The following is a 26786-nucleotide window of genomic DNA, read 5'->3' as shown; positions in this document are numbered from 1 at the left end:
TGGTGTTAGCAATAAACTGCCTTGTGGTAACTTCACAGGCTTGTCTTTCATGGGGTTACTTATATGAAAATACATGGAAAAACAGGGCATTTTTCACAGTGTTCTATACTACTTGTAGATTATCGAAAGGGCTCTTTGGCAGAGAGGAATCAGCTTATTATTTTTTTGCCTCACAAAGCAAAAATAAGACCACTGGATGAGTGCCGCCGGAGAGCCAAGTGAACTTAATGGGAAATCAGAGCTGTAGGGCTTTAGAAAATGGTTATTGGCTGCTTCGTAAGGTATTAAAAACCAGACAACAGACCTAGAATTGAGTCACTTATGGCAAGCCCGAGGTCATGAAACTGAGACTTGACTTCATTACAATTTCAGCTCTCCCAGAAATGGAATCTTAAACCGGGAATCACATTATTAGCGCTAGTTAGGTAATCTGCCTGATGGACACTTCTGTCATCCCCTAAAGGAAAGGAACCTGGCCATAACAAACTTGCTTTTTTGCCTAGCATAACTTGGTTATTCCTGTTTCCTTTTGCCTGTCAACATCTTTCCTTTTGTACAACTCCTTTTTTTTTTAAGATTTTATTTATTTATTTTATTTTTTTGACAGAGATCACAAATAGGCAGAGTCATGCAAAGAGAGAGGAGGAAGCAGGCTCCCTTCTGAGCAGAGACACCCCTCCCCCATGCAGGGCTTGATCCCAGGATCATGGCCTGAGCCGAAGGCAGAGGCTTTAACCCACTGAGCCACCCAGGCGCCCCTGTACAGCTCCTTTCTGTCTGCTAAACTGGATGCTATTGATTCATGAATTCCCTGAATAGAGCTAATAAGATCTGTAAAATTTAGCCAGTTGAATTTTTTCTTTTTTTAACAAAGATAATGAGCTCCCTAATAACAGAAGTGTTCAAGCACAGGTTAGATTACCTGTCAGGGTTATGACATCGAGACCCACACTGGGCTCTGCACTCAGCACAGAGTCTGCTCAAGGTTCTCTCTCCCTCTCCCTCTGCCCGCCCCTCTAAAACAAATAGACAAATCCTGAAAAAGAAAAAAGAGAGAGAGACTGGACAAGATTGCCCTTTGGGCAGGGCACCATTTAAGGACAATGCAGCTGTTTAAGAAACCTGCTAAGTAGGACCTGCTTTACTATTGTCTCTACCTGATGAAAAACCAGAATAGCACAGCAAGAGCTTTGGAGAAAGCCCAGGCAATGTGCAAGCCAAATTATACATACCCCAACCAACAATGCAGAATTTGAGGATGTATTTCCGGATGTAAGTATTAAACACTTTCACAAGGGCCAGATACATGTGGAATGCTTCCAGGCCCATCCAGGTGAATGAGACCAACAGAAAATAGTGCAGAAATACAGCCACGGAGATGCAGAGGCCTCGCATGTCGTACAGAGCTATCCACGAGTCCAAGAGGAACACCAGGTTCAGTAGGAGCAGAGCCGCACACAGCTGGATGAGGATTTTGGAAGGATAATCCCTCCGAAGCTTCCTAAAAGGAGAGGACAAGAAAAGAATTAGCACCGCAATCTGACAAGCCTTATGTGAGCATATCTAAGAAATGTATTTGTGTTCTTTGGTCAAGGTCTGTATGCCTCAATTTCTTCCCTGTGTGTGTCCCGGTGGGGCTGGGGGCAGGCATTAAAACTCAGCAACCCAAAGAGCAACAAAGGAAAACCCGAAACAGAGTATCTGCTGTCCTAACAATATGGAAAATCTCTATTCACAGTTCCGGAGAACCTTTCACGTGCTGACGGCTGACCCATCCTTTTAAGTAATTTGTAGTGGAATCGATCGAGTGCCCACCCTCATTTCTCCCCAAATGACTTTGAAAAGCACTGCTGTTGCTTCTCCTACATTCAGATCTTCAAAACCGAACGAGATCCCCTATTATGCTATTAGTTAAAATGAGATCATGGAAAGAAGAGTTTAAACTATAGCTAAATGAAAGAGGCAGAGGAAATCAGAACGAACTGATGACATGTGCATGTCTATGTGTGAGAAATTGGACCTGGTAAAATCATTCTGAGTCATGGCTGGCCTGATGGTCATTTAGTCTCATTAATCCTATTAACCCTCAGTTTGGCACTGCAAGTCAATTTCTACATTTCCTAAGCAGTGTCCAAAATCCAAACCCCAGAACTTACATACTCTTTAATTTAGTTAATGTATTGAAAGTGCCTATTTTCGTTTTTTCCCAACAGAATTTGTTGGAATCCGCCCCCCCACCCCCCCACATTCCAAAATGACCAAAGGGAACCTTCATGTAAGCCAAGAAGAAGATGCCATTATTTGTAATGCATTCTGGTTGGACTTACAAAACTGCACTCATGAAATATCGATCTTTTTCAGGGAGGTCTTATGCCTCTTATTCTTCTTCATCCTCATACCTGCTACTGTTTTTAATCTTTTGTTTACTCAGTATGACTTAGAAACTCAGTAACTTGAGAGCTCTTATGCTGTAGGCAAAGCTATGGTCTATCATCAGATGAGAAGCTCTTGAGTTTCAAGGTCTGCCTCCATCTTTCATTTTACACCTGATGTCGGCTAGGCAGCAGGCATCATTCTAGGGTAAAAAGATGATTAAGACACAACCTCTGGGGCACCTGGGTGGCTCAGTGGGTTAAAGCCTCTGCCTTCGGCTCAGGTCATGATCCCTGGGTCCTGGGATCAAGCCCCGCATCGGGCTCTCTGCTCAGCAGGGAGCCTGCTTCCCTTCCTCTCTCTGCCTGCCTCTCTGCCTACTTGTGGTCTCTCTGTCAAATAAATAAATAAAATCTTTTTTAAAAAAAAAGCTTTGCACAGTGGCAGTATCGTAGCCAATGAAGTTTATCCGAGGCGCGATTATTGCTAATTAAAAAAAAAAAAAGACACAATCTCTGCCTTCACTAAGTGTACAAACTAGTAGAAGGAAGTAAGCATTTTAACCAAAAAGTCCCACGAAGTTTCGCATACAGGTGGCACCACTGGATGGTATATAGGATAAGGTAAGCCAAGGAGCACACATAATACATTTTGGCAGTGGAGATGGGTACTGCATCCTACACCCCAAGTGTCTTGTGTGGATACTCACTCAAAGGCTAAGTAGGTTACCAGAGTAACTGACAGAAAAATTGATGAAAGCCCACAACCAATATAGGTGATAAACGTCAGAGCCATCATCTGAGAAGGTGGCAAGGATGTCCGAGATAGATCCTGCAAAATAAAACACTGCTTTCAAGACCAAATATTTTCAATACATTAAAGAGCCATGGTTTACATTTATTATTATAAACCAATAATAACCAGTAATAATAATATTCTTATTATTAGAGTGTTCGAAGTGCCCATCCATAGCTTAGTCAACAAACCTACAAGGTAGACCCAATTATTATCATCACATAAAAATAGTGAAACCGAGGCCCAGAGAGGGTCAATAATTTGCCCAAGGGCACCCAAGTATGAAATGGAGGAGCCGGGCCCCAAATTCTGGTCTGGTGGACTCCACAGCCCATGTACGTGAGAGGTACAGCCGGTTTCATTCCACTTTCCCAGAGCAGCCACCTGACCAGCCTCCTTGGCCAGCTGTCAGTGTTGGGAAGAGAATCCGTCCGGTCAGTGAGGCGGCTGCATTACGATGCACTGGGAAAGCACTGGGCTAGGAGCCTAATGACCTGAATTTGGCTTCAGACTCTTACACTTCTTAGTTCTATTACTAGGACACTGGCCATCCAAAGTCTTAATTCCAGCTTCCTATAACAGTAACAACACCCCATTCCGCCTGTCTCGTAGGACTGTTGGAGAGATTACATAAGAAAACTGAGGACAGAGCATTTTATGAAAAAAGCAATGTTTTTAAAGATTTTGTTTATTTGACGGAGACACAGCAAGCAAGGGAACATAAGCAGGGGGAGGGGGAGAGGGAGAGGGAGAAGCAGGCTTCTTGCCAAACAGGGAGCCGGATGCGGGGCTCAATCCCAGGACCCTGGGATCATGACCAGAGCCAAAGGCATGACTGAGCCACCCAGACGCCCTTTATGAAAAATTTAAACTGCGGTGCCTGGGTGGCTCAGTTGGTGAAACGTCTGCCTGGCTCTGGTCATGATCTCAGGGTCTTAGATCCAGTCCTGTGTCGGGCTCCCTGCTGGGCAGGGAGCCTGCTTCTCCCTCTCCTGCCCGCTCCAGCTCTCTCTCTCTCTCTCAAATAAATAAATAAAATCTTTAAAAAAAAAAAAAAAAAGGAGGGTTTAAAGGGCAATGCAAACTAAACAATTTTTCTTACCCATTTTAATCTGAATCCCCTAGGCGCTGTTATTTAAAAGAGGAAAATTTATGTGTAAAAATAGACTGGGGGGAAAACAAACATTCCACTGTCAAATACTATCTTTCTTTTTCTTTTCTTAAAGATTTTATTTACTTGAGAGAGAGACAGAGAGAAAGAGAGCACAAGCAGGGGGAGCCACAGAGGGAGAGGCAGGCTCCCCGCTGAGCAGGGAGGCTGACACGCCCGAGGCTTGATCCCAGGACCCTGGAATCATGACCTGACCTGAGAGCAGACACTAAACTGACTGAGCCATCCCAGCACCCCAAGTTACTATCTTTCAAGTGCATTTGCTCATTGGAGGAGTAATTTCATTGTTTTGTAAGTTTGCTACAATATCCTATCTGCTGATCAAATTCATCCATCACATTAGACATCATGTCGGGACGCCTGGCTGCCCTGCAGACCCAGAGTCAAAAGCCATGTAGCATGGGTCATTACCAGTAGGACGCCAAAGCTTGTAAGGTGGCTGCACGTACAGACGGTCTCGTTCTGCTTCCTGTCTTTCACAGAGCAGCCATCCGACGACCAGCCTCCTCGGCCACCTGGTGGTATTGGGAAGAGTATCTGTCCCGTCAGCGAGGCCATGGTCTCAATGATTGCCCCTTCTTCCTCTTCTCCACCCCCGCCCACTCGAGACTGAAAAAGGTACGACTGGTACCTACCATTTCTGCCCAAGTCCCAAAATACACATCTCACGGTTAAGTCATCCTGCCATGGAAAGATAAGTAACAAATAATCAATTCATGGAACTGAAAAAACTGAAAAGCAATTGGAAAAACAGTATGAAATTTTCAAATTGCAGAATCTCATTCTTGATACTGGGAGAATTCTTATTGTATTCTAGTCCCTAGCAGCAAGTGCATCCCTCATAGGTCAGCACTCCTTAAACTCAGCCGTTGTGCACAGGAACCACCTTGAGGCCTTGCTGAAATGCACGTTCTAATTCCAGGGATCAGCGTGGGGCCTCAAAGTGGGCATTTCTCACAAGTGCCCAGCTGATGGTGAAGGTACAGGCCTGCAGACCAGACTTTGAGTAGTATGGTCACAGATACTGTTCAATCTGAACGGAAGTGAGAGATGTTTTCCCCTTGGGGGTGAGAATCAGACCTGTAGCCGCAGATCTTAATGCACTAAACTAGACAGTAGCTGGCTTTTGTGCTGCACCTTCTTGGGAATGAGGTGATCAGTTATTAGGCAGGCTAAAACCCAGCAGAGCGACCCTATGATCCTAGCCTCACACGCTGCCCTTAACCGAGTGTGAGATTCCACTCCATCTCCTTCTTTCAAGCCAAGTCTGACAGATGTGGTTTGCGCAAGCGCATCTGGTCCAAGGAGAGACCAGATGGGCCTCCCACACCTGGCTTGGGGTGATGTGCTTTAAGGTGACCGTCACGTTTCTTGCCAAGTTCTTGACCGTCAGGTTTGCCACGCTGGACGATATGACGTAGCTGATCAGAGAGAGGTTCTCCAGGGCAGGGTCCTAGCACACCAAAGAATCAACAAGATGGCTTTTAGAGCAGGAAGGGACCCTGAAGAACAGTAAGTTCACACGGTTGATTTTATAATTCAGGTGAGAAATTGAAATTGAGGGTCAGGGAGTAACCCCTGGGAAAGTCCCTTTACTCCTTGGTGGGCCCACGATTGGAAACAGAGCCTGCTCCGCCATACCGTGCTCTAGCTACTGACGGAAATTTCACAGACCGACAGAAGAGGACCCTCAGGAACTGTCAAGAGAATCGAACATGAAGCTGCTTAAACTGTGTGTTCTCAAGCAAGTTAAGCTCTCTGCACTTCCTTGCCCTTATCTGCAAAGTTGGCATAGTGGTTGAATACTTCCTCTCTCACAGGGTCGTTGGGAGGATTAAAGTTAACATTTCCGGGGGGCCTGGGTGGCTCAGTGGGTTAAGCCTCTGCCTTCCACTCAGGTCATGATCTCAGGGTCCTGGGATTGAGCCCCGCATGGACTCTCTGCTCAGCAGGGAGCTTGCTTCCTCCTCTTTATCTCTGCCTGCCTCTCTGCCTACTTGTGGTCTCTGTCTGTCAAATAAATAAATAAAATCTTTAAAAAAAAAAAAAAAGTTAACATTTCTGAGTGCACAGTAGCAGGCTAACATTAGTTATCCTTATTTATCCTTAGGTTCTGTTTAAAAACAAACTGGAAGGGCACTTGGGTGATGGCAAGTGGTTAAGCATCTGACTCCTGGTTTCCGGTCAAGTCATGATCTCAGAGTCAGGAGATGGAGCCCTGTGTTGGACTCTGTGCTCAGCGGGGAGTCTGCGGAGAGTTTTTCTCTCCTTCCCCCTTGGCCCCCTGCCCATTACGCGCGCGCGCTCTCTCTCTCTCTCTCAAATAAACAAATAATCCTCTGAGATAAATAAATCAAAATAAATTGCCGCTTTCATGGAGAATGAAAAGAAACGAAACTGCCCCCCTCCAAAATAAAACCTAAACCCAAAGCAGTTAGCATTAACCTTACCTGAAACAGGGCAGGTGTTTCAAAGAAGTTAAACTGAATCCTGGAAGCGAGCTCCACATCATTAGCTGGTAAATTACTCATCAGTGATGATGGCAGTGTAATAACACCAATACTGTTCTCAGGAGGCCGGGTTTCCAGAGAAACCTGAAAATCAAGTAAGAGATAATAAAAATGCCTGGGGCTAGTATAATGAATAGATGGAAAACGTAAGGACTAATTAAGGAGGAGGATCCTGTAAAGGCATTTATTTGTGGTAACCTCTGTCAAATCAGTTATCGTCTCTCTGATTGCTATGAAACTGGAGAGGATGTATAATAGAGAGACAAGTCCTCAAAGCAGGAAAGGGAACATTTTAAAGATATATGGAAACCATCGGAAAGTGTAGGATGTTCTGTGTCAATTATAGCTCAACAAACCTGGGGCTGGGGTGGAGGGCAGGTGCTGAAAACCGTAACTGCAGACACACATCAACTGGCCGCCTGTTAGGGCAAAGTCTTTGTAGAACCACATGCACTAAACTTGAAAAGGGAGAACTATACAAATTAAGTTAAAAGGCAAAAAGGGCAAGACTTGGTCTGACTTGGGCATTTCCAGCCCCAATCCCTCTAATAGGTGGATAGAAAATGCTAGAAGCAGGACTGATACTCAGCTCTGCTACTGACACCAGTGCAGTCCAAATGCTTGTTAAAATACTGAAATGGGTCGGTAAGTCCCTGCTCTCTTGCAACTGCCCAGTACCCTCTACTGGACACTTCTCCCCACCTGAGCCCCCCACCTCCCTGCAAAACTTCCATAGTCTAGGTGCCAGAAGGTTAACACTGGGCCCAAGGACCTCTCAGATCCTGCTTCAGCCAAGACCAATGTCCTGTTTCTGATTCTGCGGTGCCGCACTGTTCTAGATGTTAAGTATTTTGAGTATCACCCCTGACTAGAAGCAGTAATTGCCTCCAGCACGAAGTACATGGAGGTTACAATCATAGACAAGAAAAGGGTTTTTTCACAAAGGATTAGGATGTACCTGAAGATTTGCAGGGTCTTGGGCAGCGAAGGTAGTTGTGTCGAAATTACTAGCATTCACTCTGATTACAGCCAGAGCCAAGGAAGGGGAGGTGAGAGTTATGGTCTTGGTGGAAAAATTCAGCTGTAAGCCAATGTCATCCACTATTTTTAGCAATCTGTAAAGACAAGTGGTTCAGATTCAACACTCCCACTTTGTCTTCCCCGCTGGAAGCAGAATATGCAGTAGCAATGTAACAAAACATTATGAATCTTTTCTTAGCTGTAATTAATCCTGATAAGAAGTATCACTGTCGTTAGAGGGTCCCCTCTCCTGAGCACATCAGTTTGCTAATACCTACCTCTGGGCCAGAGGAGCCAGCAAGGCAGGTGGGGAATGAAGGAGTTTGCTGACATGGTTTATCATTTCTCCTGCGAGGTTAGGCTCCAAGCTACCCAAGGACAGAGTCTTTTCCATCTGGGACACTTGACTCTCAAGATCAGAAACACTGATGCTGCTGGTATAAACCGTTTCTGCGACAGAGAAGCCAAATCATTTTATGAACATGTACTGGAAAAATCGCTAATAAAGAAAGACAACAGACTCCACGACTCCTAGGTATTTGCCCCAGGGAAAGAAAAACATGTCTCAAGAAGACTTGTTTGTGAATGTTTATAGAGGCTTTTCATTATACCCCCCCAAGCTGGAAACAACCCAAGTGTCTACTAACTGAAGAATGGATAGGGGCGCCTGGGTGGCTCAGTGGGTTAAAACCTCTGCCTTCGGCTCAGGTCATGATCCCAGCGTCCTGGGATCGAGCCCCACATCGGACTCTCTGCTCAGCAGGTAGCCTGCTTCCTCCTCTCTCTCTGCCTGCCTCTCTGCTACTTGTGATCTCTGAATGTCAAATAAATAAATAAAATCTTTAAAAAAAAAAAAAAAGAAAGAAAGGATAAACAAACCGTGATCCCTCCGTACAATGGACTATTATTCAGTAATTAAAACTGATAATTGCAACAATGTAGACAGATCTCCAATTCTCCAATATGTCAACTGAAAGCAGCCAGACCCAAAAGGCTGCATGTTGTATGATTCTGTTTATAAGACATTTTAGAAAAATCAAAAGTATAGGAAAATAAAACAGATCAGTCAGTGGTGGCCAGGGGCTGGGGGTAGTGGATAGGAGTTGACTACAAAGGAACATGAAGGAACTTTGGGGGTGGTGAAATGTTACGTATCATGATGGTGGTTGAGCGGGTCTGGGTGTTTAATCCAACCTCGTGGAACTATAAAAATTTCATCTATCCACAGATCTGGATGAATTTTATTGTATGTAAATTATACTTAAAAAAACCCAACTGAGGCACCGGGTGGCTCAGTCTAAAAAAGCATGCGAGGGGCTGCCTTCAGCTTAGCTGCCTTCAGCTTAGGTCATGATCTCAGGGTCCTGAGATTGAGCCCTGCATCGGGCTCTCTGCTCAGTGGGGAGCCTGCTTCCCCCTCTCTCTCTGGCTGCCTCTCTGCCTGCTTGTGATCTCCTCTCTCTCTCTCTGTGTCAAATAAATAAATAAAATCTTAAAATTAAATTAAATTAAAAAAAAATTAAAAAGCATGTGAGTCTTGATCTCAGGGTCACGAGTTAAAACCCCACATTGGATGTAGACATTATGTAAAAATAAAATCTTTAAAAAAATAGAAGAGGGGTGACTGGGTGGCTCAATTGGTTAAGCATCTGTCTTCGGCTCAGATCAGGATTCCAGGGTCCTGGGATTGAGCCCCGCATCAGGCTCCCTGCTCAGTGGGAAGCCTGCTTCTCTCTCTCTCCCATTACCCCTGCTTGTGTTCCCTCCCTCGCTGTCTATCAGATAAATAAATAAAATCTTTAAAAAACAGTAAATAAAGTTCAAAATTTTCCTCTTCAGAATGTTGGAAACTGACCTCATAACCTTTTGTGGAAGAAACAAACCTGTCAACTAACTCGTCTCAATAAAACGGGGTATGTTTGCCTCAGAGCTATTTCTCCACTCTCTTGCTCAAAACAATCAAACTCAGCCATATCTATGTTCTATGAATGTCTGTAGGAAAGCTCTCAAAATCAAGCAGACTTCATAAAAAGAAAGGGTCAACCTGGTCTTATTACAGGTATCTTGACTAGGCAGGCTAGCTCCTGCGTTTGCGGAAGCCAGATTGTAACAAACAGCAGCAGCCTGGCTCCGTCATACTGACCTGTCTTGTCAGGAGGGGAGGTGGCCGTGATGACATCCACAGGGGCAGATGCGGTGGGAGAAGAAAGTGAGGATTTCACAGGTGGCAGTGTCTGGGAAAGATCAGTTTGGGGCGTAGGGGAAGAGATAGTTCCAGAACTGGGAGGCGTATCCATGGCAGAGCTCGAAGCTAGGGGAGCTGAAGGCTGGGGAGAAGGAAGGTGAATCACTTGTGTTGGAGGGCTCTGGGTTAGAGGTGGATGATTTAGAGGTTCACGAAAAGAGAAGGCACTGGAGACCTGGGACAGAATGGTGGCCTGAGGAACAACAGGGATGGAATTGCTAGAAGAAAATGGTGAGCCATCAGGATGACCAGCAAGACATTCAACGGGATCCTGCAGGTCACTGAAAGAAAGAATCAGAGAGAGGCACATGAGAGACCGAAGAGTGAGAGGCTGATCTCCTCTAGCAACCATCCGACACCACCAAGGGAACTTGGCTTTGCCAGGGACCTGCCACTCCCAGCCTCTGCCCAGCATACTTTCTGTGCGCCCTTGCCACTGGCCCCTGCCCCTGCCCGCGTCCACCACTTCGTCCCTGAGAGAGGAATTAGCCAGGAGGGATGCTGTTTTATGAATTTCCAGTTCTGGATGACTCATTCACCACTGCTCTCAGGCTCTTATCCTTTATTACTTATCACTCAGCTGAAGAGATCTTGTAACAACACTTCTGTGTGCTTCTGGGGGAGGGGAGATCTTACATGCTATTACCAACCTAGTTGATGTTCATGTATTAGGAACCTGTCTTAGGGTTTATTTTTTTTTTTAAGATTTTACAAAATGGATTCTCAAAAAAATAGAATCACGTGCCCAAACTGTTCTTAACATACTGGAAAGTTTTCTAAAAACTAGGTGCCTGGGTGGCTTAGTCAGTTAAGGGTCTGTCTTCTGCTCCACTAATGATCCCAGGGTCCTGGGATCGAGCCCTACATTGGGCTCCCTGCTCAGCAGGGAGCCTGCTTCTTCCTCTCTCCCTCGCTGTTCCCCCTGCTTGTGCTTTCTGTCAAATAAATAAATAAAATCTTTAAAAAATTTTCCTAAAAACTTAAATACCAAAATATCATTTTCCTTGACTATTTGAATCTACATTAATAAAACTGACTCATCATTTTTAGAACAATTGAGTTTACTCTGAAGTGAAAGCATCTCCATTTCAAAACCGTATCTGTCTATAATAAATTCACAAACGCTTATGTCAATTCAGTATTAACACAGGGTACAAAAGGGTATGGCATAAATTGAAAAGCCAGCTCCAAATTTACCAATAACCGTAAAATGTTTTTCAGATTTTTCCCGTAGTTTTTGCAAAGTACATTAATTCTGTCGATTATACTTACAATCTTCTGTGTATTGACCCATATTAGAAAAATGTGCAAAAATAATAATTATTGATTTGGATAATGGACTTTTTTATTTCAGCAAGTTCTCATACTGGTCCTAGTGAGTCACAAGTAAGTCTTTCTTTGCCATGAAACCTCTAATTTAGCTCACTCACATGCAGTGTGATATTAGCTGGGATAGATAAATCACACTGCCTTTTTTTTTTCTTTAACCTACTGATTTGTTTCAAGAAAATCTTTTTTTTTTTTTTTAAGATTATTTATTTATTTATTTGACAGACGGAGATCACAAGCAGGCAGAGAGGCAGGCAGAGAGAAAGGAGGAAACAGGCTCCCTGCTGAGCAGAGAGCCTGATGTGGGGCTCGATCCCAGGACCCTGAGATCATGACCCAAGTCGAAGGCAGAGGCTTAACCCACTGAGCCACCCAGGCGCCCCTCGTTTCAAGAAAGTCTTGAACTGAAGTTAATAATACATAAACTTTTGTGAAGCCGATGAATAGAGGAACCTGTCTGAATTGATCTTATACCACTATAGTGCAGCGTGAGGCTAACTGGCACATAGTGAGTGGCCAGGAAATGTTCATTGATTAAAAAATGGATTAAGGGGGTGCCAGGGTGGCTCAGTCATTAAGTGTCTGCCGTCAGCTCAGGTCATGATCCCAGGGTCCCTGAACGAGCCGACATCAGGCTCCCTGCTCAGTGGGAAGCCTGCTTCTCCCTCTTTCACTCCCCTTGCTTGTGTTCCTTCTCCACTGTCTCTCTCTCTCTCTCTCTGTCAAATAAATAAATAAATAAATCTTTAAAAACAAAACAAAACAAAAAAAAAACCACAAGAATTAAGCAGGGGCCATAGGATCCGCAGCTTATAAATCAGCTATGCCTCAGTACTGCTTTAGCTCAGTGGTTCTCAACCTAGGCCATACCTGAGAAAACCCAGATGACTTTCAAAAATATACAGAGATTTCCGTGGCCTACTCCTCAGCGGCTGCTTCAGCTGGTCTTGGTGCAGGGGTGAGGCCCCCAGGCCCATATATTTTCATGGCATGCAAGGTTGAGAAGAACTCATATACTCTCCAGATCCACCAGTCCTGGAGGGTGGGGGGGGGGGAAGCAACCAGAGGGGGCCACAAACTATTACCTAGGGAAGCCTCTGACGGATCCAGTTTTAGGTGATGACTTAGGAGCACCCACTAGAACGTGTCCTCAGAGCTTCTCTGGGGTGAGAGGCAGGAATACTGTGTTGAGGAACCCGAGGTGGGTCCTACCCGTAACAAGAAATGCTGGCTCAGTCTAGTCTGGCCCGACACCCGCAGGAGGCCTCTCAACACAGCCTGAGGTTAAGGGGGGGCAGTATGGACGAAAGGGCGCCAGACAGACACAGAACTGATGAGTCAAGAAGCCTTGGCTGAGGCTCTGGCTCTCATTAGTCCTCTAGGCGACCCACCCCAGTTCCCTGAGACTCCATTCTCTGAACCGTATACTGCAGCCACTCACTGGGCCAAGTCATGGCAAAGGTGCTTTGCAGAGTATAAATGACATTTTCTTCTTATGTCTGGGGGTCTGCAGCAACCCGATCCCCCCGGCACGAGCAGTCCCATTCACCGGGATCTGCCAGGAAGAGGCTACCCTCTCTCTCTGATGCTCTTGGCACTTGGTGGAGAGAGGCACCGGGTGGGGAGGGGGGGGAGGGAACGGCGGCGGGCAATGCCCACTACGCGTTAGGAACCTCAGAGCCTGCAGCCCCGGGGTGGGGCTCCCTTCCCCAGCCCACTCGGGTGGACTCTCCAGGGGGGTTGCGAGTATCCGTGTTTGCTGCTACGCGCTTCTCCTCCAACATGCAGCCTCCATCCGATAGACTGTGCTTGCCTTCAAGAATTCTTACACATATACACCCATATCGTCACCACACAGATGAAGAGAGAGCACTTCCAGCACCCAGGAAGGCCACCTTGACATATCAGTAGGTTTTAAAAGGGCCCAAAGTGGCTCAGTCAGTTAAATGTCTGCCTTACACTCAGCTCGTGATCTCGGGGTCCTCAGCTTGAGCCCCATGACAGGCTCCCCACTAAGAGGGTAGTCTGCTTCTCCCTCTCCCTCTGCCCCTCCCCCTGCTTGTGTGCTTGCTCTCAAATAAATAAAATCTTGTTAAAAATTTAAAAATGGGGCACCTGGGTGGCTCAGTTGGCTACGCGCCTGCCTTCGGCTCAGGGCATGATCTCAGGGTTGTGAGATCAAGCCCTACATCAGGCTCTGTGTTCAACAGGGAGTCTGCTTCTCCCTCTCTGCTCCCCTCCCCCACCCCCATGCTCTCAGTTGCTCTCAAAAAAAAAAAAAAAAAAAATCAACCCATCGAGGAATCCTGAAAGAAATCCACAAACCTGGGCTATACCCCAGACCAATAATAACATCCCCATTTCCGAGAGTGGGAAGCAGGCAGGGGCGTTTTTCAAACTCCTCGAATGATTCCAATGAGCATCCGGGGCTGAGAAGCACTGCTCTGTGGGCTCGACCCCACTACGCAGTTAGGTCCCTGAACCAGCAGCACTGGCTTCACCTGGGGACTTGTTAGAAATACAGCACCTCAGGTCTTTCCCAGACCTCCTGGACCAGAATTTTAACAAGATCCTCTGTGACCGACACGCACAGTAACCTCTGACAACTGCTGACTGGGCTCACGTCCTCATTTTCCAGAGGAGGAACCTGAGGTTTATTTCTACGGATAAAGAAGCAACCGCTGGATACACAGTGACCTGAGGACAGAGTCCTAGCCAGACAATGAGCTTGTGCTCTGCCTCCTTCTCTGTGTCCTGCGGCTTCTTCCTCACAGCAATTCGAATGGACAACCCCCAGCGGTCTGTGGGGCTTCCTAAAAAGAGCTATGATTGGGCGCCTGGGTGGCTCAGTGGGTTAAAGCCTCTGCCTTCAGCTCAGGTCATGATCTCAGGGTCCTGGGATCAAGTCCCACATCTGGCTCTCTGCTCAGCGGGGAGCCTGCTTCCCTCTCTTCTCTGCCTGCCTCTCTGCCTACTTGTGATCCCTCTCTGTCAAATAAATAAATAAAATCTTTAAAAAAAAAAAATAAAAAAATAAAAAGAGCTATGATTTCTTCATCTGATCTGGTACTTCTAGAAATTCCATCTCTCGAATGGGCCTCAAACCTCCAGCTTCATGGTGCATTTTAAGCTAAAACTTACATATTCTTTACTTTTTATTATAGAAAGTGCTATAAATCCTAAACTAGAGTTCTTTAGCTATTCCTTGAGTCCAATGTTTTACTATATCCCAGAAATACAGCCCACACCGGGCAGACAGGCTACAGTTAGCCTTTTGTTCCCATATGAAAAGGTTTACATTGGAAAATGTATGTCCTTTTGTCCAAATACAAATTTTACCCAATTGTAAGAAAGTACAGAAAATGCTACAAAGAAAAAAAAAGGAATAGTAAGCAAAATATCCCCCATGATGACAGTACCTAGGCCAGTCACTGAGAACCCCTGTGACTATTCTCATTTATTCACTTCCGAGTTTTTTCTGTGTATATTTATATACACCCGTGATGACGTCACCCATGACTTTGGGGTCATCTGCCTCCCAGCTTCTGTCCATCACAGGGCTGAGTTTAAGGCAGTCATTGTCAACATTGGTTGCACATTAGAATCGCTGAGGGGGCTTTTAAAACCCTTGATCCCTGGACTGTGTTCCAGACCAAATAAATCAGAATCGCTGAGGGTGGGAGACTGGAAATCGGGATTTTCAAAAAATTCTTCAATGGAATTAATTTGAGGCTTATAGAAACCCTGCAAAAAATAACACAGAGTTCCTTATACCCCTTACTCAGCTTCCCTCGATGTTAACATCTAATGTCTGGAATTGGAACCAAATAGCTATCAACGTTTAACATATTCCAAAGATGGCATCTCAAATCACTGAGGCAAAGACAGACTTTTAATAAATGGTGCAGGACCCCTGGCTAGACATTTTGGAAAGGATTAAGTTAAATCCATACTTCTTCCCACACATAAGAATAAATTCTAAGTGTATCTAATATAAAAAAAAAAGGGGGGGGAAAGAAAGAAACCAAATAAATACTAGAAAAACTCAAGGGTGAATTCCCCTATAACCTGGGCATTGGAAAAGGCTTTCTAACAAAGACTTCAAATCCATAGGCAGTAAAAGAAAAAACTGGCAAATTTAACTACAATTTTTTTTTTAAGATTTTATTTATTTATTTGACGGACAGAGATCACAAGTAGGCAGAGAGGCAGGCAGAGAGAAGCTCTGTGCTGAGCAGAGAGCCTGATGCAGGGCTCGATCCCAGGACTCTGGGACCATGACCTGAGCCGAAGGCAGAGGTTTTAACCCACTGAGCCGCCCAGCCGCCCCTAACTACAATTTTTAAAAAAGATTTTATTTATTCATTTGAGCACAAGCAGGGAGTGTGGCAGGTAGACAGAGGAAGAGGCAGAAGCAGGCTCCCTGCCAAGCTGGGAGCTTGGGGTGCAGGACTGGATCCCAAGAGCCCAAGATCATGACCTGAATGGAAGGCAGATGCTTTACCAACTAAACCACCAGGCAGGAGCCCCTTAACTACATTTTTTTAAAAAATTTAATTCGCGTGATAAAAACATGAAATCAAAAGATAACTGACAAACTGGGAGAAAATATTTACAACATATACCACAAAGGGTTAATATCCCCACTATATAAAGGACTCTTAAAAACTGATCAGGTGATCAGGGGCGCCTGGGTGGTAGGGTGGGTTATAAACATCCATTCCTGCTTTTGGCTCAGGTCAGGATCTTAGGGTCGTGAGATGGGGTCCTGTGTTGGGCTTTGTGCTCAGTGGGAATGTGCTGGATGTTCTCTCTCTGCCTCCCTCTCTCTGCTCCTCTACCTGCTCTCTCTCTATCAAATAAATAAAATGTTAAAAAAAAAAAAATCAGGGGCGCCTGGGTGGCTCAGTGGGTTAAAGCCTCTGCCTTTGGCTCAGGTCATGATCCCAAGGGTCCTGGGATCGAGCCCCGCATCACATTCCCCACGCCACGGGAAGACCACTTCTCCCTCTCCCTCTGCCAGCCGCTCTGCCTACTTATGTGCACTCTCTATCAAATAAATAAATAAAATCTTAAAAAAAAAAATATCCAGTAGAAAAAGTGGGAAAGACATGAACGCACAATTAACAAGAAAGATACAAAAATGACCCCCAAATACATGAAAAATGTTCAAATAGTCCTCATAAGAGAAGTGCAAATTAAAACACCACTGTGTTGCCCTTTCTCAACTACCACACTGGAAGAATTTAAAAATAAGAGGACATTCAGTTGGTGAGGCTGGAAGGTTGGAGGGAGGTGGCCAGAATATTTCTAATACTCTCCAGGAGATTCTGATGTGCAACCAAGATTACAAACCATTATTTCAAAGTAATGGTCCAAGTGGAAACTTGATACAACAAAAAACTGCATTTCCCCTAAAACTGAAAACCCTTCTTCACGGTCAAAATTCCAGAATTCCTTAGCCAACATGGCAATTAAATATTATCGTTATTATTATTAACATTATTGCTTTTAGGAAAAAGCTCAGCCTGTTTGCTACATACCACTGCAGTTTTCCTAACTCTTCCGGCGAGGAAGGACATGGTATCCTGACAGAACAGCAGCACTGTTCTGGAGACAGCAGTAAAAGAAAGAAGAAAATACATGGTCAAGAACAAGGCAAGGCAGAAGCTCAGATCCATCAAGTATTACGGTTTCTACAGTGGCTGCATTTTATAAAGCCTTGTCTAAAATAGGTGATTAAAAAAAGAAACCCTGGATACTATTATACTGACAATCATACATGTACATAACAGGTGCTCAAAAATATTTATAGCGATCACTCTTCAGCAGCTCCTAAGAAATCTAAAGTAATCACATCCAGCAGCAATGCATCAAACACTCCAGACAGAAGTCCCTCTCAGTAGGGTTTTTTTTCTATCTTATTTTCAAATACAGTATACTGAAACTTTACTGGCGGGGGGTGGGGATCACCTTTTAGAGCTCACTAAAAACTGTCCGAGTCAAAACAGAAAGCTATCACATACCTAAATTTACTTATTATATTTTCAGTTTTAAGAAGAACACATCAAAGTCATGTGAAAAAGAACACAGCAATAAAGATAGAGACAACTTACCCATCGGATGAATCTTTGCACTTTTCAAAGCAACCATTACAGCACATATGTTCATTGTTTTATTCATTTTTATTGTGAATGTACAATTTAATGTGCTATGAAGAGAAATATAGATAATTGGAATGTTACTAAACTGGAAATCTACCTACAGATTTGTAAATGCTTTTTCAAACCTGGGAGTGAGGAAAGGAGACACTGATGCTGTGAACTTGGTGACACCCCAATGACCTTGCAAACATCCACAACTTTGACCATGAGACATTTATAGAGGTTTACGGTTGCAGAGGTTGCAAACCAGAGACCCTGTGACCACACACAACTGTTGATTCATTTTGCCTGCAGGAACCAGGAACTGGCAGGGGTGCAACTTGCCTGCAAAGACACGCATCTTAACATCTAGATTCTTACCCCTAGCTGGCTACTTATCAATTATCTATGGGTGTTTTAATTTCCATCATGAGAGCCCTGTCACATACCAGCCTGGATGAACATCGAGGTCTCTTAAATCCAAAACCTCTCTGGCAATTCAATCTAGATCATCTGATAACTAGCAATTTAAGACATTATCGCTTTTTTTTCTTTAGTCTTGCTTTACATGAAAAAATGTTAATGTTGCAAATAACCAAAAGTGGTAAATGACATGAACTCAATACACACACACACACACACACACACACACACACATATATATATATATTTAGTAGATAGGGATTCAATCTGCAGCTTTATGAGGAATTGCCATTATCTGTACCAACGAACAGCTTGATGAGCAGAAACTGTCACTTTCTGGGACCTGTGCTTTCACAGAACGCTCAGGATTCAGGTGACGACATTACTGACCCATGTGAGCCATTAGCTTATGCAGCCAGGCCAGCTGATGGACACAATGTAACAGGATCATCTGTGCAACCTCAAATAACTGTCCGGCAATCTCTGATTCACCCCTGCACCTCTTTTTAATTTTCTTCTCTTCTCCCGCATTCCCATCTTTCCTCCCTTCTCTCCTTAGTCCAAGCACCATATTATGTTCCCTCTTCTCTGTCTCGCCTTCACCAGACTGGACCACTGGGAGCCATTTCTTGGTTATACTGGTGGCCCTTGGGGCTAAGGATACTGACAGTTCTTAGCATCACAGCATCAGAGGCAAATGGCCCAATCCCACCCACCCCTCTGCAATCCACAAAGAAACGGGAAGATGCATGTGACAGAGCGATGAGTGTTTCAGAGGCCAAAAACATATATCCAAAATGTATGATTATGTATGTATTTACTTTTTAAATATTATTTATTTTAGAGGAACACGTTTAAAACCCCTCAATACCTTATTTCTCATGAGTAGCGAAATAATATGGATAAAAGTATTAAAAATGACTGACCTTTGGGCCTCTGCTGTGGCACACACGGTAAAATAAGTCTGGAAAAAAAAATGTATATACAGGTTCCTTTGATAGTTGCAAATGGCAGACCAAACAACCCAGCACTTATCACAGCCTCACAGAACCGTAGAATCGCAATAACCCCTAGGGATCATCCAATTCACATTGCTGTCGGATTTCCGCCCAACTGTCAAAGTTACTGGGGCAAACAAGGTTTGTGTGCATCCTGCTACCGTCAAGAACTCACTACCACACAAGGGAGCTCATTCTGGGGCCTTCGTTTTAGGAAACTTTCCCTGTAACATCCACCCATGGTTATTTCCAGCTCTGACTCTGGATCCATCCAGTTCAGATTTCTGGGGCAATGGAATTAGTCTAGTCAATCTTTCTCTGTGACAGATTTGGGGAAGTTTGAATACATTTCTCCTCAGGAACGCACAGCTGCATGCTTTCCCCCAAAAAGAAATAGTAATGATAAACAAGGCATAGAATGTTCTCTGATTACCTCACTTAAGGTTTGCAGGATTTTGTTTAGCTCTGATCGTCTGTTAATAAAACGAGAGAAATTGACATGAAGGAGATCACTGGTGACGTTAAATTCAAAACAAGTTAGATTTTTAGCAATTAAATTAAGCCTATGGTATTTACTGTTTCCAGTGTTCACTTTGAAGAAACACTGGGTATACTAAGAGATTCCTATGTGAGAAAAATAAATTATTTATATGACAAGGGAAACTAACCAGACAGAAGCTGTATCAGTTCTAGCCAACAGCAATATATAAATTATGGTTGAACGATCTTGTTATTCATTAGGCTCCTGCAACCCCCAGGCAGCTTCTTCTGGCAGAGGGCCCAAGGGAGAGCCAGCCCAAGGCGAAATTTCTGAGAGGGGCTCACCACTCACCATGGGGCCCTGCACCCCTGATTGCTTCCTCACTCCCTCTCCACCTGACCCCACCGCCCTCTAGCACTCTCCAGCCCTCATTCCCTTCCTCACCACTCCTCTTCCAGAATCTCCCTCATTCTTTTCCTCCAATCCCTCTCAAACAACTCTTCAATGTGGAAGAGTTTCACGAGAGGTTAGGACAAAAGAAACCTAGTTAAAGAATTCACTCTAGGAGTGCCTGGGTGGCTCCGTAAGTTAAGCATCTACCTTCAACTAGGGTCATGATTTTGAGGTCCTGGGATGGGCTATGCCAGGCTTCCTGCTAAGGGGGAGCCTGCTTCTCCCTCCTCTGCCCTTCTCTCTCAAATAAATGAAGAGGAAGAGGAGGAGGAGGAGAATTCACTCTAAGGCAACCATTCTCAATTGGGGGGAGCGGGGCGGGGAGGAGACAGACTCTGCCCCACAAAGGACATTAGGCAATATCTGGAGATGTTTTTGATTGTTGGGGGCTGGGTGTTACTGGCACCTAGTGGGTAGAGGTCATGGATCTGTTACAGATCCTACAGTGCAAACACAGCCCTGCATACTAGAGGACGATCAGGTCCAAAATGACAATAGTGCCAAGGCTAAGAAACCCAGCTCCAAGGAATGGGCAATAGTTCTAGGTGGTTCCATGGAAGGTCTAGAGGAAAGAAGAGAACAATTGTGACAACAATAAGTAGTCAGCTAGCTTTTCTATTTGGCAGGAGCCGCTCCTCCTTAACTGTGCTCAGAAGCTACCTTTCCGGGGATCTTCCTGGTCCCTGGGTTCAAGTCCATCCACTCTGCCTGCTCTATATTTAGAAATGTAGAACATCCTTCAGTGCCCTAGACATATCGCATTCATTGTAGGGATTGTACTGTATCATTATTTGTTTGCATCCTAGGTCTATCCTACCAGACTCTAGATTCCTGGTTCTAAAAATTGGCCTCAGGCTAGAACCACCAGGGGGCATTCAAAAGTATCAACTTCTGTGTCCCAGCCCCCAAATACTGATCTAATTGTTATAGTGTGCCTGGACATCAGGATTTTTAAAAGCTCCTCCAGGTGATTTTAATATGCAGCCAGGATAGTGAACCATTGTTCTAGAACAGTTTTCCATCCTGAGAGTTGGGTTTATCCCAAAGGCCACACACATAGTAGGTACCCAACAAATGCTTTGTGGCTTTAAATGAATTCCTCTGTATTTCAAATCTAATCATTCAGATGAATTGTAAATATGCAAATTTGTGTTCTATTTATAAATTTGTGAGTTTAAAAAAATGTATCTTGGGGCGCCTGGGTGGCTCAGTCAATTAAGTGTCTCCCTTCAGCTCAGGTCAGGATCCTGGAGTCCAGCACCAGGCTTTCTGCTCACTGGGGAGTCCGCGTCTCCCTCTGATTCTCCTCCCTCTCGTGCTCGCTCGCTTTCAAAGTTTAAGATGCTTCTAGGACATTGAGATTTTCTGCTTTTTATTTCATACATATACTCTGAATAGCTAGGAAAGCTACGTTTTTATTAGGAGTTCAAAAAATAGGAATAAAGGACAGAAACACCACTCCTGTCCGTCCCAGTTCTCACCACTCTCACTAGGGGAGCCCTACAGATGTCCGATAGCTCCCAGAGATCAGATAGAAGAGATATAAGGCTCCCCTCCACCTCCGCACTGCTAACCCAGGGGAAGCAGCCAGGTCAAAATGCTAATTGAAAGGATGACCCTTAAAGAGTGTTCTTTTTTGTTTTGTGTTGTGTTGTTTTGTTTTTGACCTAGTTCAATATCATCACAGATACTCCCCGGACATTTTGGATTTAGTTCAAAATTTGATGCAAACCTCATTTGAGGGGTAGTAGCAAGGTTGAGAGCAGGTAGATTTGATCTCCGATGCTGCTTCCAAGCGCGGGGGTGAAGACATGATGTTTCGGCTCCCAGTGTCGCTCAGGTAAGACTGACTCCAGGCCTAGACTGATATTTTGACCTCGTGTCTGACTGGGAGCACCTGTATTTGTAATGTATTTCTCACTGTCCATGCTTGAACCTGGCAGCTGGTACCTACTTCACGAAGACCTCTCTCTCTCTGACTTTTGAATGACTGAGGCTTGATGAAAGCACGAACAGATGGATCGCACGGCATCCCACCTTGAACTCCTCTTCCAGCCTTTCTACCAAATCATATTAAAGCTCAAATACCAATTCAAACTGACCTCTTAACATATCCACGAGTGTCAAGGAGAAGAGACTCACAGGGCTATTTGATGATGGGTGACTACCGTCTATCTGCTAAGAAGTCAAGAACCAATTCTTTATAAGCTTTGGGTCTATTTCCCCTTCTCGGTTTCCAAAAGCAAAGACCACTCAACAAGCATCTTTCTGTGGCTGATGTTTTAACTTTTAAATCAAGCAGCAGATTACTCACCTCGATTCCCTTAGAGACAAGATGCCCGATAAGGTGCCATTAGCCGCATTTTGATTCTGTTAGGGGCACAAAATCATTAAGAATGTAACAAATACTGTTGTGGGGTTTTTTTTTTTTACACTCTCTAACAAGAAGTTGTTCTTCAGTTTCATTGACCACCCAAAGAAATACACCCTAAAACGGAATGCTAACCAAAGATCAAATCCTATCGACTGAGCTAGTTTCTGTTTTTATATTTCCTTTAAAAAATATTCTGAATCAGCAAGTCCAATGTGCTCACTGATTTCATTATTTCAAGGGTTCCCCCAAAAGAACACATTAAAGCACTCCACATTAAAAGGTCCCAGACGGGGACGCCTGGGTGGCTCAGTTGGTTAAACAGCTGCCTTGGGCTCAGGTCATGATCCCAGGGTCCTGGACTAGAGTCCCGAGTCGGGCTCCTTGCTCAGCAGGGAGCCTGCTTCTCCCTCTGCCTCTGCCTGCCTCTCTGTCTGCCTGTGCTCGCTCTCTCTGACAAATAAATAAATAAAATCTTTAAAAAAATAAAATAAAATAGAATAAAATAAAAGTTCCCAGACGTAAAGTAAGGAACTTGCAAAGAGGGAACTTGGTAGCAGACTCCACTGCATTTCTAGCACCTTCTTCCTCACCTGGTGCATAGTGGGTGCTCAGGAAATAATCACTAAAAGAACAAACCACATTTGGCTGGGATCCTCTGACCTGATCCAGGTCATGGGAAGACTGACACTACGGTCACTAAATCCCCCGTAGGCTGGAACAGAATCAGATTCATAAGACCTCTTAGATTCAATATATTTCTTATTGCCAGAAGTTTCTACTATAATTTAAAAAATTTTTTAAAGGCAATAGGATTCCATCATATAAACATTCAGCAGCAAGCTTAGTGAAAATTGAAATATGCTTATTAACAAAGTACCATGATTATTATGAAGTCAAACCCCCTTGACAAAGCTAGTGACTCAACAACACGTTTTTATTTAAATTTGGTCCTAAAAGTAAATATGCCAAATACCACGAATAATCTGAACCTTAAACAAATCTTTACATGCACAAGCACTTGCTTTTTAAAATTAAATTTTAACAATTTTAACAATTGAAAAAAAAATCTTTTAAAACCTACCTGGGTACCATTGCTTTCTTCATATGGAAACATTATTTCACCTCTAAAGAATGCTAAAAATAAATTTGCAAAACAAAAACTTGAGACTTGCATCCTTAGAGCTTAAGGGTTAATACAACACAGGAAAAGACTATCAGATTAACAATGAATAATCAAACTAATAAATGGTTTGTCAAATTCTTCGCAGTTACTCACATTTACCATCTTTTCTGTCAGAACCATACTCAATGACCATCAGTACAATTTTCAGAAAATGCGAACAATAAATTCTGTGTGGGAATGTGGAAAGAGAAAAACCTTGTCTCCTGGTCAAGAAATTTTAATCCTACATGCTGCTCATCAGAGCCTCGTTTCCCATAAAGATGCTAACTTAGGGAACTGGCTCTAACATACAGAATACTTTGGGGGGCGCCAGGGTGACTCAGTTAGTTAAGCTTCTTCCTTTGGCTCAGGTCATGATCCCAGGGTCCTTGGATGGAGCCTTGCACCCAGGCTCCCTGCTCGGTGGGGAGTCTTCTCCCTCTCCCTCTGCCCCTGCTTGTGCTTGTACTCTGTTTGTCTTCTCTCAAATGAATAAAATAAAATCTTTAAAAAATAATCTTTTGGGGTTTTCTGGTTGTAGTTACATACAAAAAGGAGGGAGAGAAAAAGCATTTCTCAGAAATTAAGCAGCTGTATAATAGTCTAATTATTCCTTGTCATTTGACTTCGGGTTTTTTATTTTTTTTAAGATTTTATTTATTTATTTGACAGAGAGAGACACAGCAAGAGAGAAAACACATGCAGGAGTGTGTGAGGGAGAAGCAGGCTTCCCCCTGAGCAGGGAGCCCGATGCGGGGCTCGATCCCAGCACCCAGGGGTCATGACCTGAGCCAAAGGCAGCAGCTTAACAGATAAGCCACCTGTGCACCCCTTTTTCTTACCAAGTGCAATCAATCTCTCCCCAAGAACAAAGTTAAGATTTTGCTTTTGAAACCTGACTAGTATGCAGGGAAAATCCTCTCTTCAGTTGAACAACTCACTGTGTCTTTCATCCCAGAAATGCCAGAAAACTCTGTTCTTAAAATGTGCACTTCGGGAAAATACAGAACTCAATTTCAGTCAACCTGTTTCCTACAGGGTATACTTGGAGGGGCTCCGAGTCAATAAAAAAATAAATAAATGAAGAAAGAAAGAACGGAAGGAAGGAAGGAAGGAAGAAAGAAAAAAAGAAAGAGAAAGAAAATAGAGACTGCTTAACACAAGTACACTGTGTGCAGTTCATAATCTAGAGAGACAGAAAACCGGCCTCTTGAGCGGAAGGCAAAAAGGTCATACAAACTAGGGCAGGTGTCAGCCATTTTTCTGGTATCCGATCAGACATTTAAGGTTTTGTGGGCCATACGTTCTGTCAGAACTACTCAACTTTGCAGTTGTAGCATGAGACGCCAAACAATAAGTACACAAATGACATGGCTATGTCCCAATAAAACTTTATTTACAAACAGGTGGCAGGCATTATTTAGACTATGGGCAGTCGTTTGTCAACTCCTGAGCTGGAGGCTTAAATGCCTTCTCAGTCATCTCTTACAGCAACTCAAAGTACCACTGATGTCCACAGCCAAGAACCCAATGGTCCACTCCACTTAAAATGGCCTATAAAGCCACTGGCCCAGTAACTTACAGGATTTCTCTCTTTTAGCAACTTCCCTACTGAGAACCTCAACTTTGGCATATTGATACCGAAATCTCAATTAATGCAGCATACAATTATTAAAAGTAAAGATACTTGACATATGCATAGAATTACTTCTAAATTTGGGGGCGGAACCCCTTAGCTATTAAAAATGTATTTAGTGAGTGCATGCCGACACCCACAGTTTCTCTCCCTCACCCCCCTTGGTTCTCCAAGTTCATCCTTCAGTCTTATGGAACGCACGCTGAATTTCAGAGCCCAGAGGTAGCAGAGGAACTGGGAAGCTTTGGACCCTCAGCCTAAGTCTGCCTGGTCAGCTCCCAGTTTTGTCACGAGCCTCCGTTTCCCTTCATGATCTCAGATTGGAACCCGAGAGAAGTGAAGGTTTCTAGTTTCTGGCAGGATACCATGGGATTTCTGGTGCCAAAAAAGTTGGTTCCCTGATGACGTTGTTTTCACCAGGCACTAAAACAAATGGTCAATTCAGTCACTTAATTGGGGAAAACATTACTCCAACCAGCTTCCTGGCATCTGTTATTCAAGATGACCTTTTTTTTTTTTTTAACTAAATGTTCAATTTTCAAAGTTATCAAACATCATGTAGACACAACACTAAACTAGACATTAGTCACCAGTCCAAAACACAGATGAAGCGTACAAATAATGAAATTTCGGAGAATTCAGTAAGAGAAGGGTAAGAAAAGAGGGAGAGAGGGAAGAAGAAGAAGAATTACAACATATGTGAAAGTGAAATATATCTAACCAGTCTTTTTTCCATTTAATCAAAGCCAGGTAACATCTGCCTACTACACTCTACCTGGTGCATTCTATCAGCAGAAAGTTCATATACGTAAATCTCACATTCACACAAGCAGAAAAGTTTTGGGGACCATTCTTTGAATACAAAGTTTTCTTCTTTTCTAATACTATCCAACCTTGACTTCTTTTCCTTGAAGTTGTTTCCTATGCTTTTAAAACAAATTATTAAAGGAAACAGAACAAAAGGAACAGAAGAAACGAGAAATATTCCTATAAGGATTGTTTTTTAAGACTTTAATTACAAAATACATCACTACCTTCCTCCTCTCTCTTCCCGTGATCCAGTTCTGACCTGCCACACCATGTTTTTATGTTTTTCACATCTGCTTTCATTGGTTTTAATAAGGAAAGAAACCCAGAGAGCCAAACCAACGTGAGAAAAATGGCTGTTTCATTCCTTCTGGCCCATGGCAGAAGGGAAAATATTCCCATTTCAAAAACAGTGTGTTCTCAAGAGATCTCCATCTTCAATTCAAAAAATAGTGGGCACAGTCTGGGCTAAGGATGGCAAAGTACACTCTGGGCACTGCTGGAATTAGCATCCAATTAAACTAGGTGTACGTGAGTTTTCAACATTCTGGTACAGCGGTTTATTTTACTTTTAGCAAAAGACAACACCCTCTTTCTCAGCTATAATACTTAAGGGCCTATGGAAAAACTTGAGGGATTTATATACCAGAAGTGGCTTTCAATAATAAGTTCATTACTAGTTAATATTCACAGATCAACTCTAAGGATATTAGTTATGGATTTAAAGCTATGGTGAAAACTATTTGGTGTAGAGCTTCATGTTCTCATATTAAGGAAATCCATCGCCATCTCACTACGCAACAGGAAGATCATCTCAGGCAGTTCTAAAATTCGCTTTTGTTTTCATTTGGGACTTCTTACTAGCC

General features: G+C 43.7%; 1 protein-coding gene across 2 annotated transcripts in view; it reads right to left on the bottom strand.

Moving 5' to 3' along the window:
• ADGRG2 (adhesion G protein-coupled receptor G2) overlaps nucleotides 1-23445 on the bottom strand; it is a 35706-nt gene extending 12261 nt beyond the window's left edge. The window contains exons 1-16 of one of the 2 annotated variants that reach the window (XM_082718375.1): nucleotides 23397-23445; nucleotides 22256-22311; nucleotides 19441-19480; nucleotides 18936-18973; nucleotides 17560-17654; nucleotides 16987-17053; nucleotides 10290-10395; nucleotides 10013-10196; nucleotides 8148-8319; nucleotides 7808-7964; nucleotides 6790-6933; nucleotides 5670-5792; nucleotides 4975-5020; nucleotides 4751-4854; nucleotides 3083-3204; nucleotides 1233-1501 (exon numbers count right to left, since the gene is read on the bottom strand). In XM_082718375.1, coding sequence (XP_082574501.1) covers nucleotides 1233-1501; nucleotides 3083-3204; nucleotides 4751-4854; nucleotides 4975-5020; nucleotides 5670-5792; nucleotides 6790-6933; nucleotides 7808-7964; nucleotides 8148-8319; nucleotides 10013-10196; nucleotides 10290-10395; nucleotides 16987-17053; nucleotides 17560-17654; nucleotides 18936-18973; nucleotides 19441-19480; nucleotides 22256-22311; nucleotides 23397-23429 — 1756 coding nt within the window. In that variant the 5' untranslated portion in view covers nucleotides 23430-23445. Of the gene's footprint in view, nucleotides 1-1232; nucleotides 1502-3082; nucleotides 3205-4750; nucleotides 4855-4974; nucleotides 5021-5669; nucleotides 5793-6789; nucleotides 6934-7807; nucleotides 7965-8147; nucleotides 8320-10012; nucleotides 10396-16986; nucleotides 17054-17559; nucleotides 17655-18935; nucleotides 18974-19440; nucleotides 19481-22255; nucleotides 22312-23396 lie in introns of both variants that reach the window. The other variant, XM_082718374.1, reaches the window with a different exon arrangement.
• Nucleotides 23446-26786: the final 3341 nt, after the last annotated feature.

This window comes from Mustela nivalis (genome assembly GCF_964662115.1).
Source record: "Mustela nivalis genome assembly, chromosome: X".
In the NCBI taxonomy this organism is placed as follows: domain Eukaryota; kingdom Metazoa; phylum Chordata; class Mammalia; order Carnivora; family Mustelidae; genus Mustela; species Mustela nivalis.
Note: the sequence above shows the minus strand (reverse complement) of the source record. Positions and strands in the feature narration are given on the sequence as shown.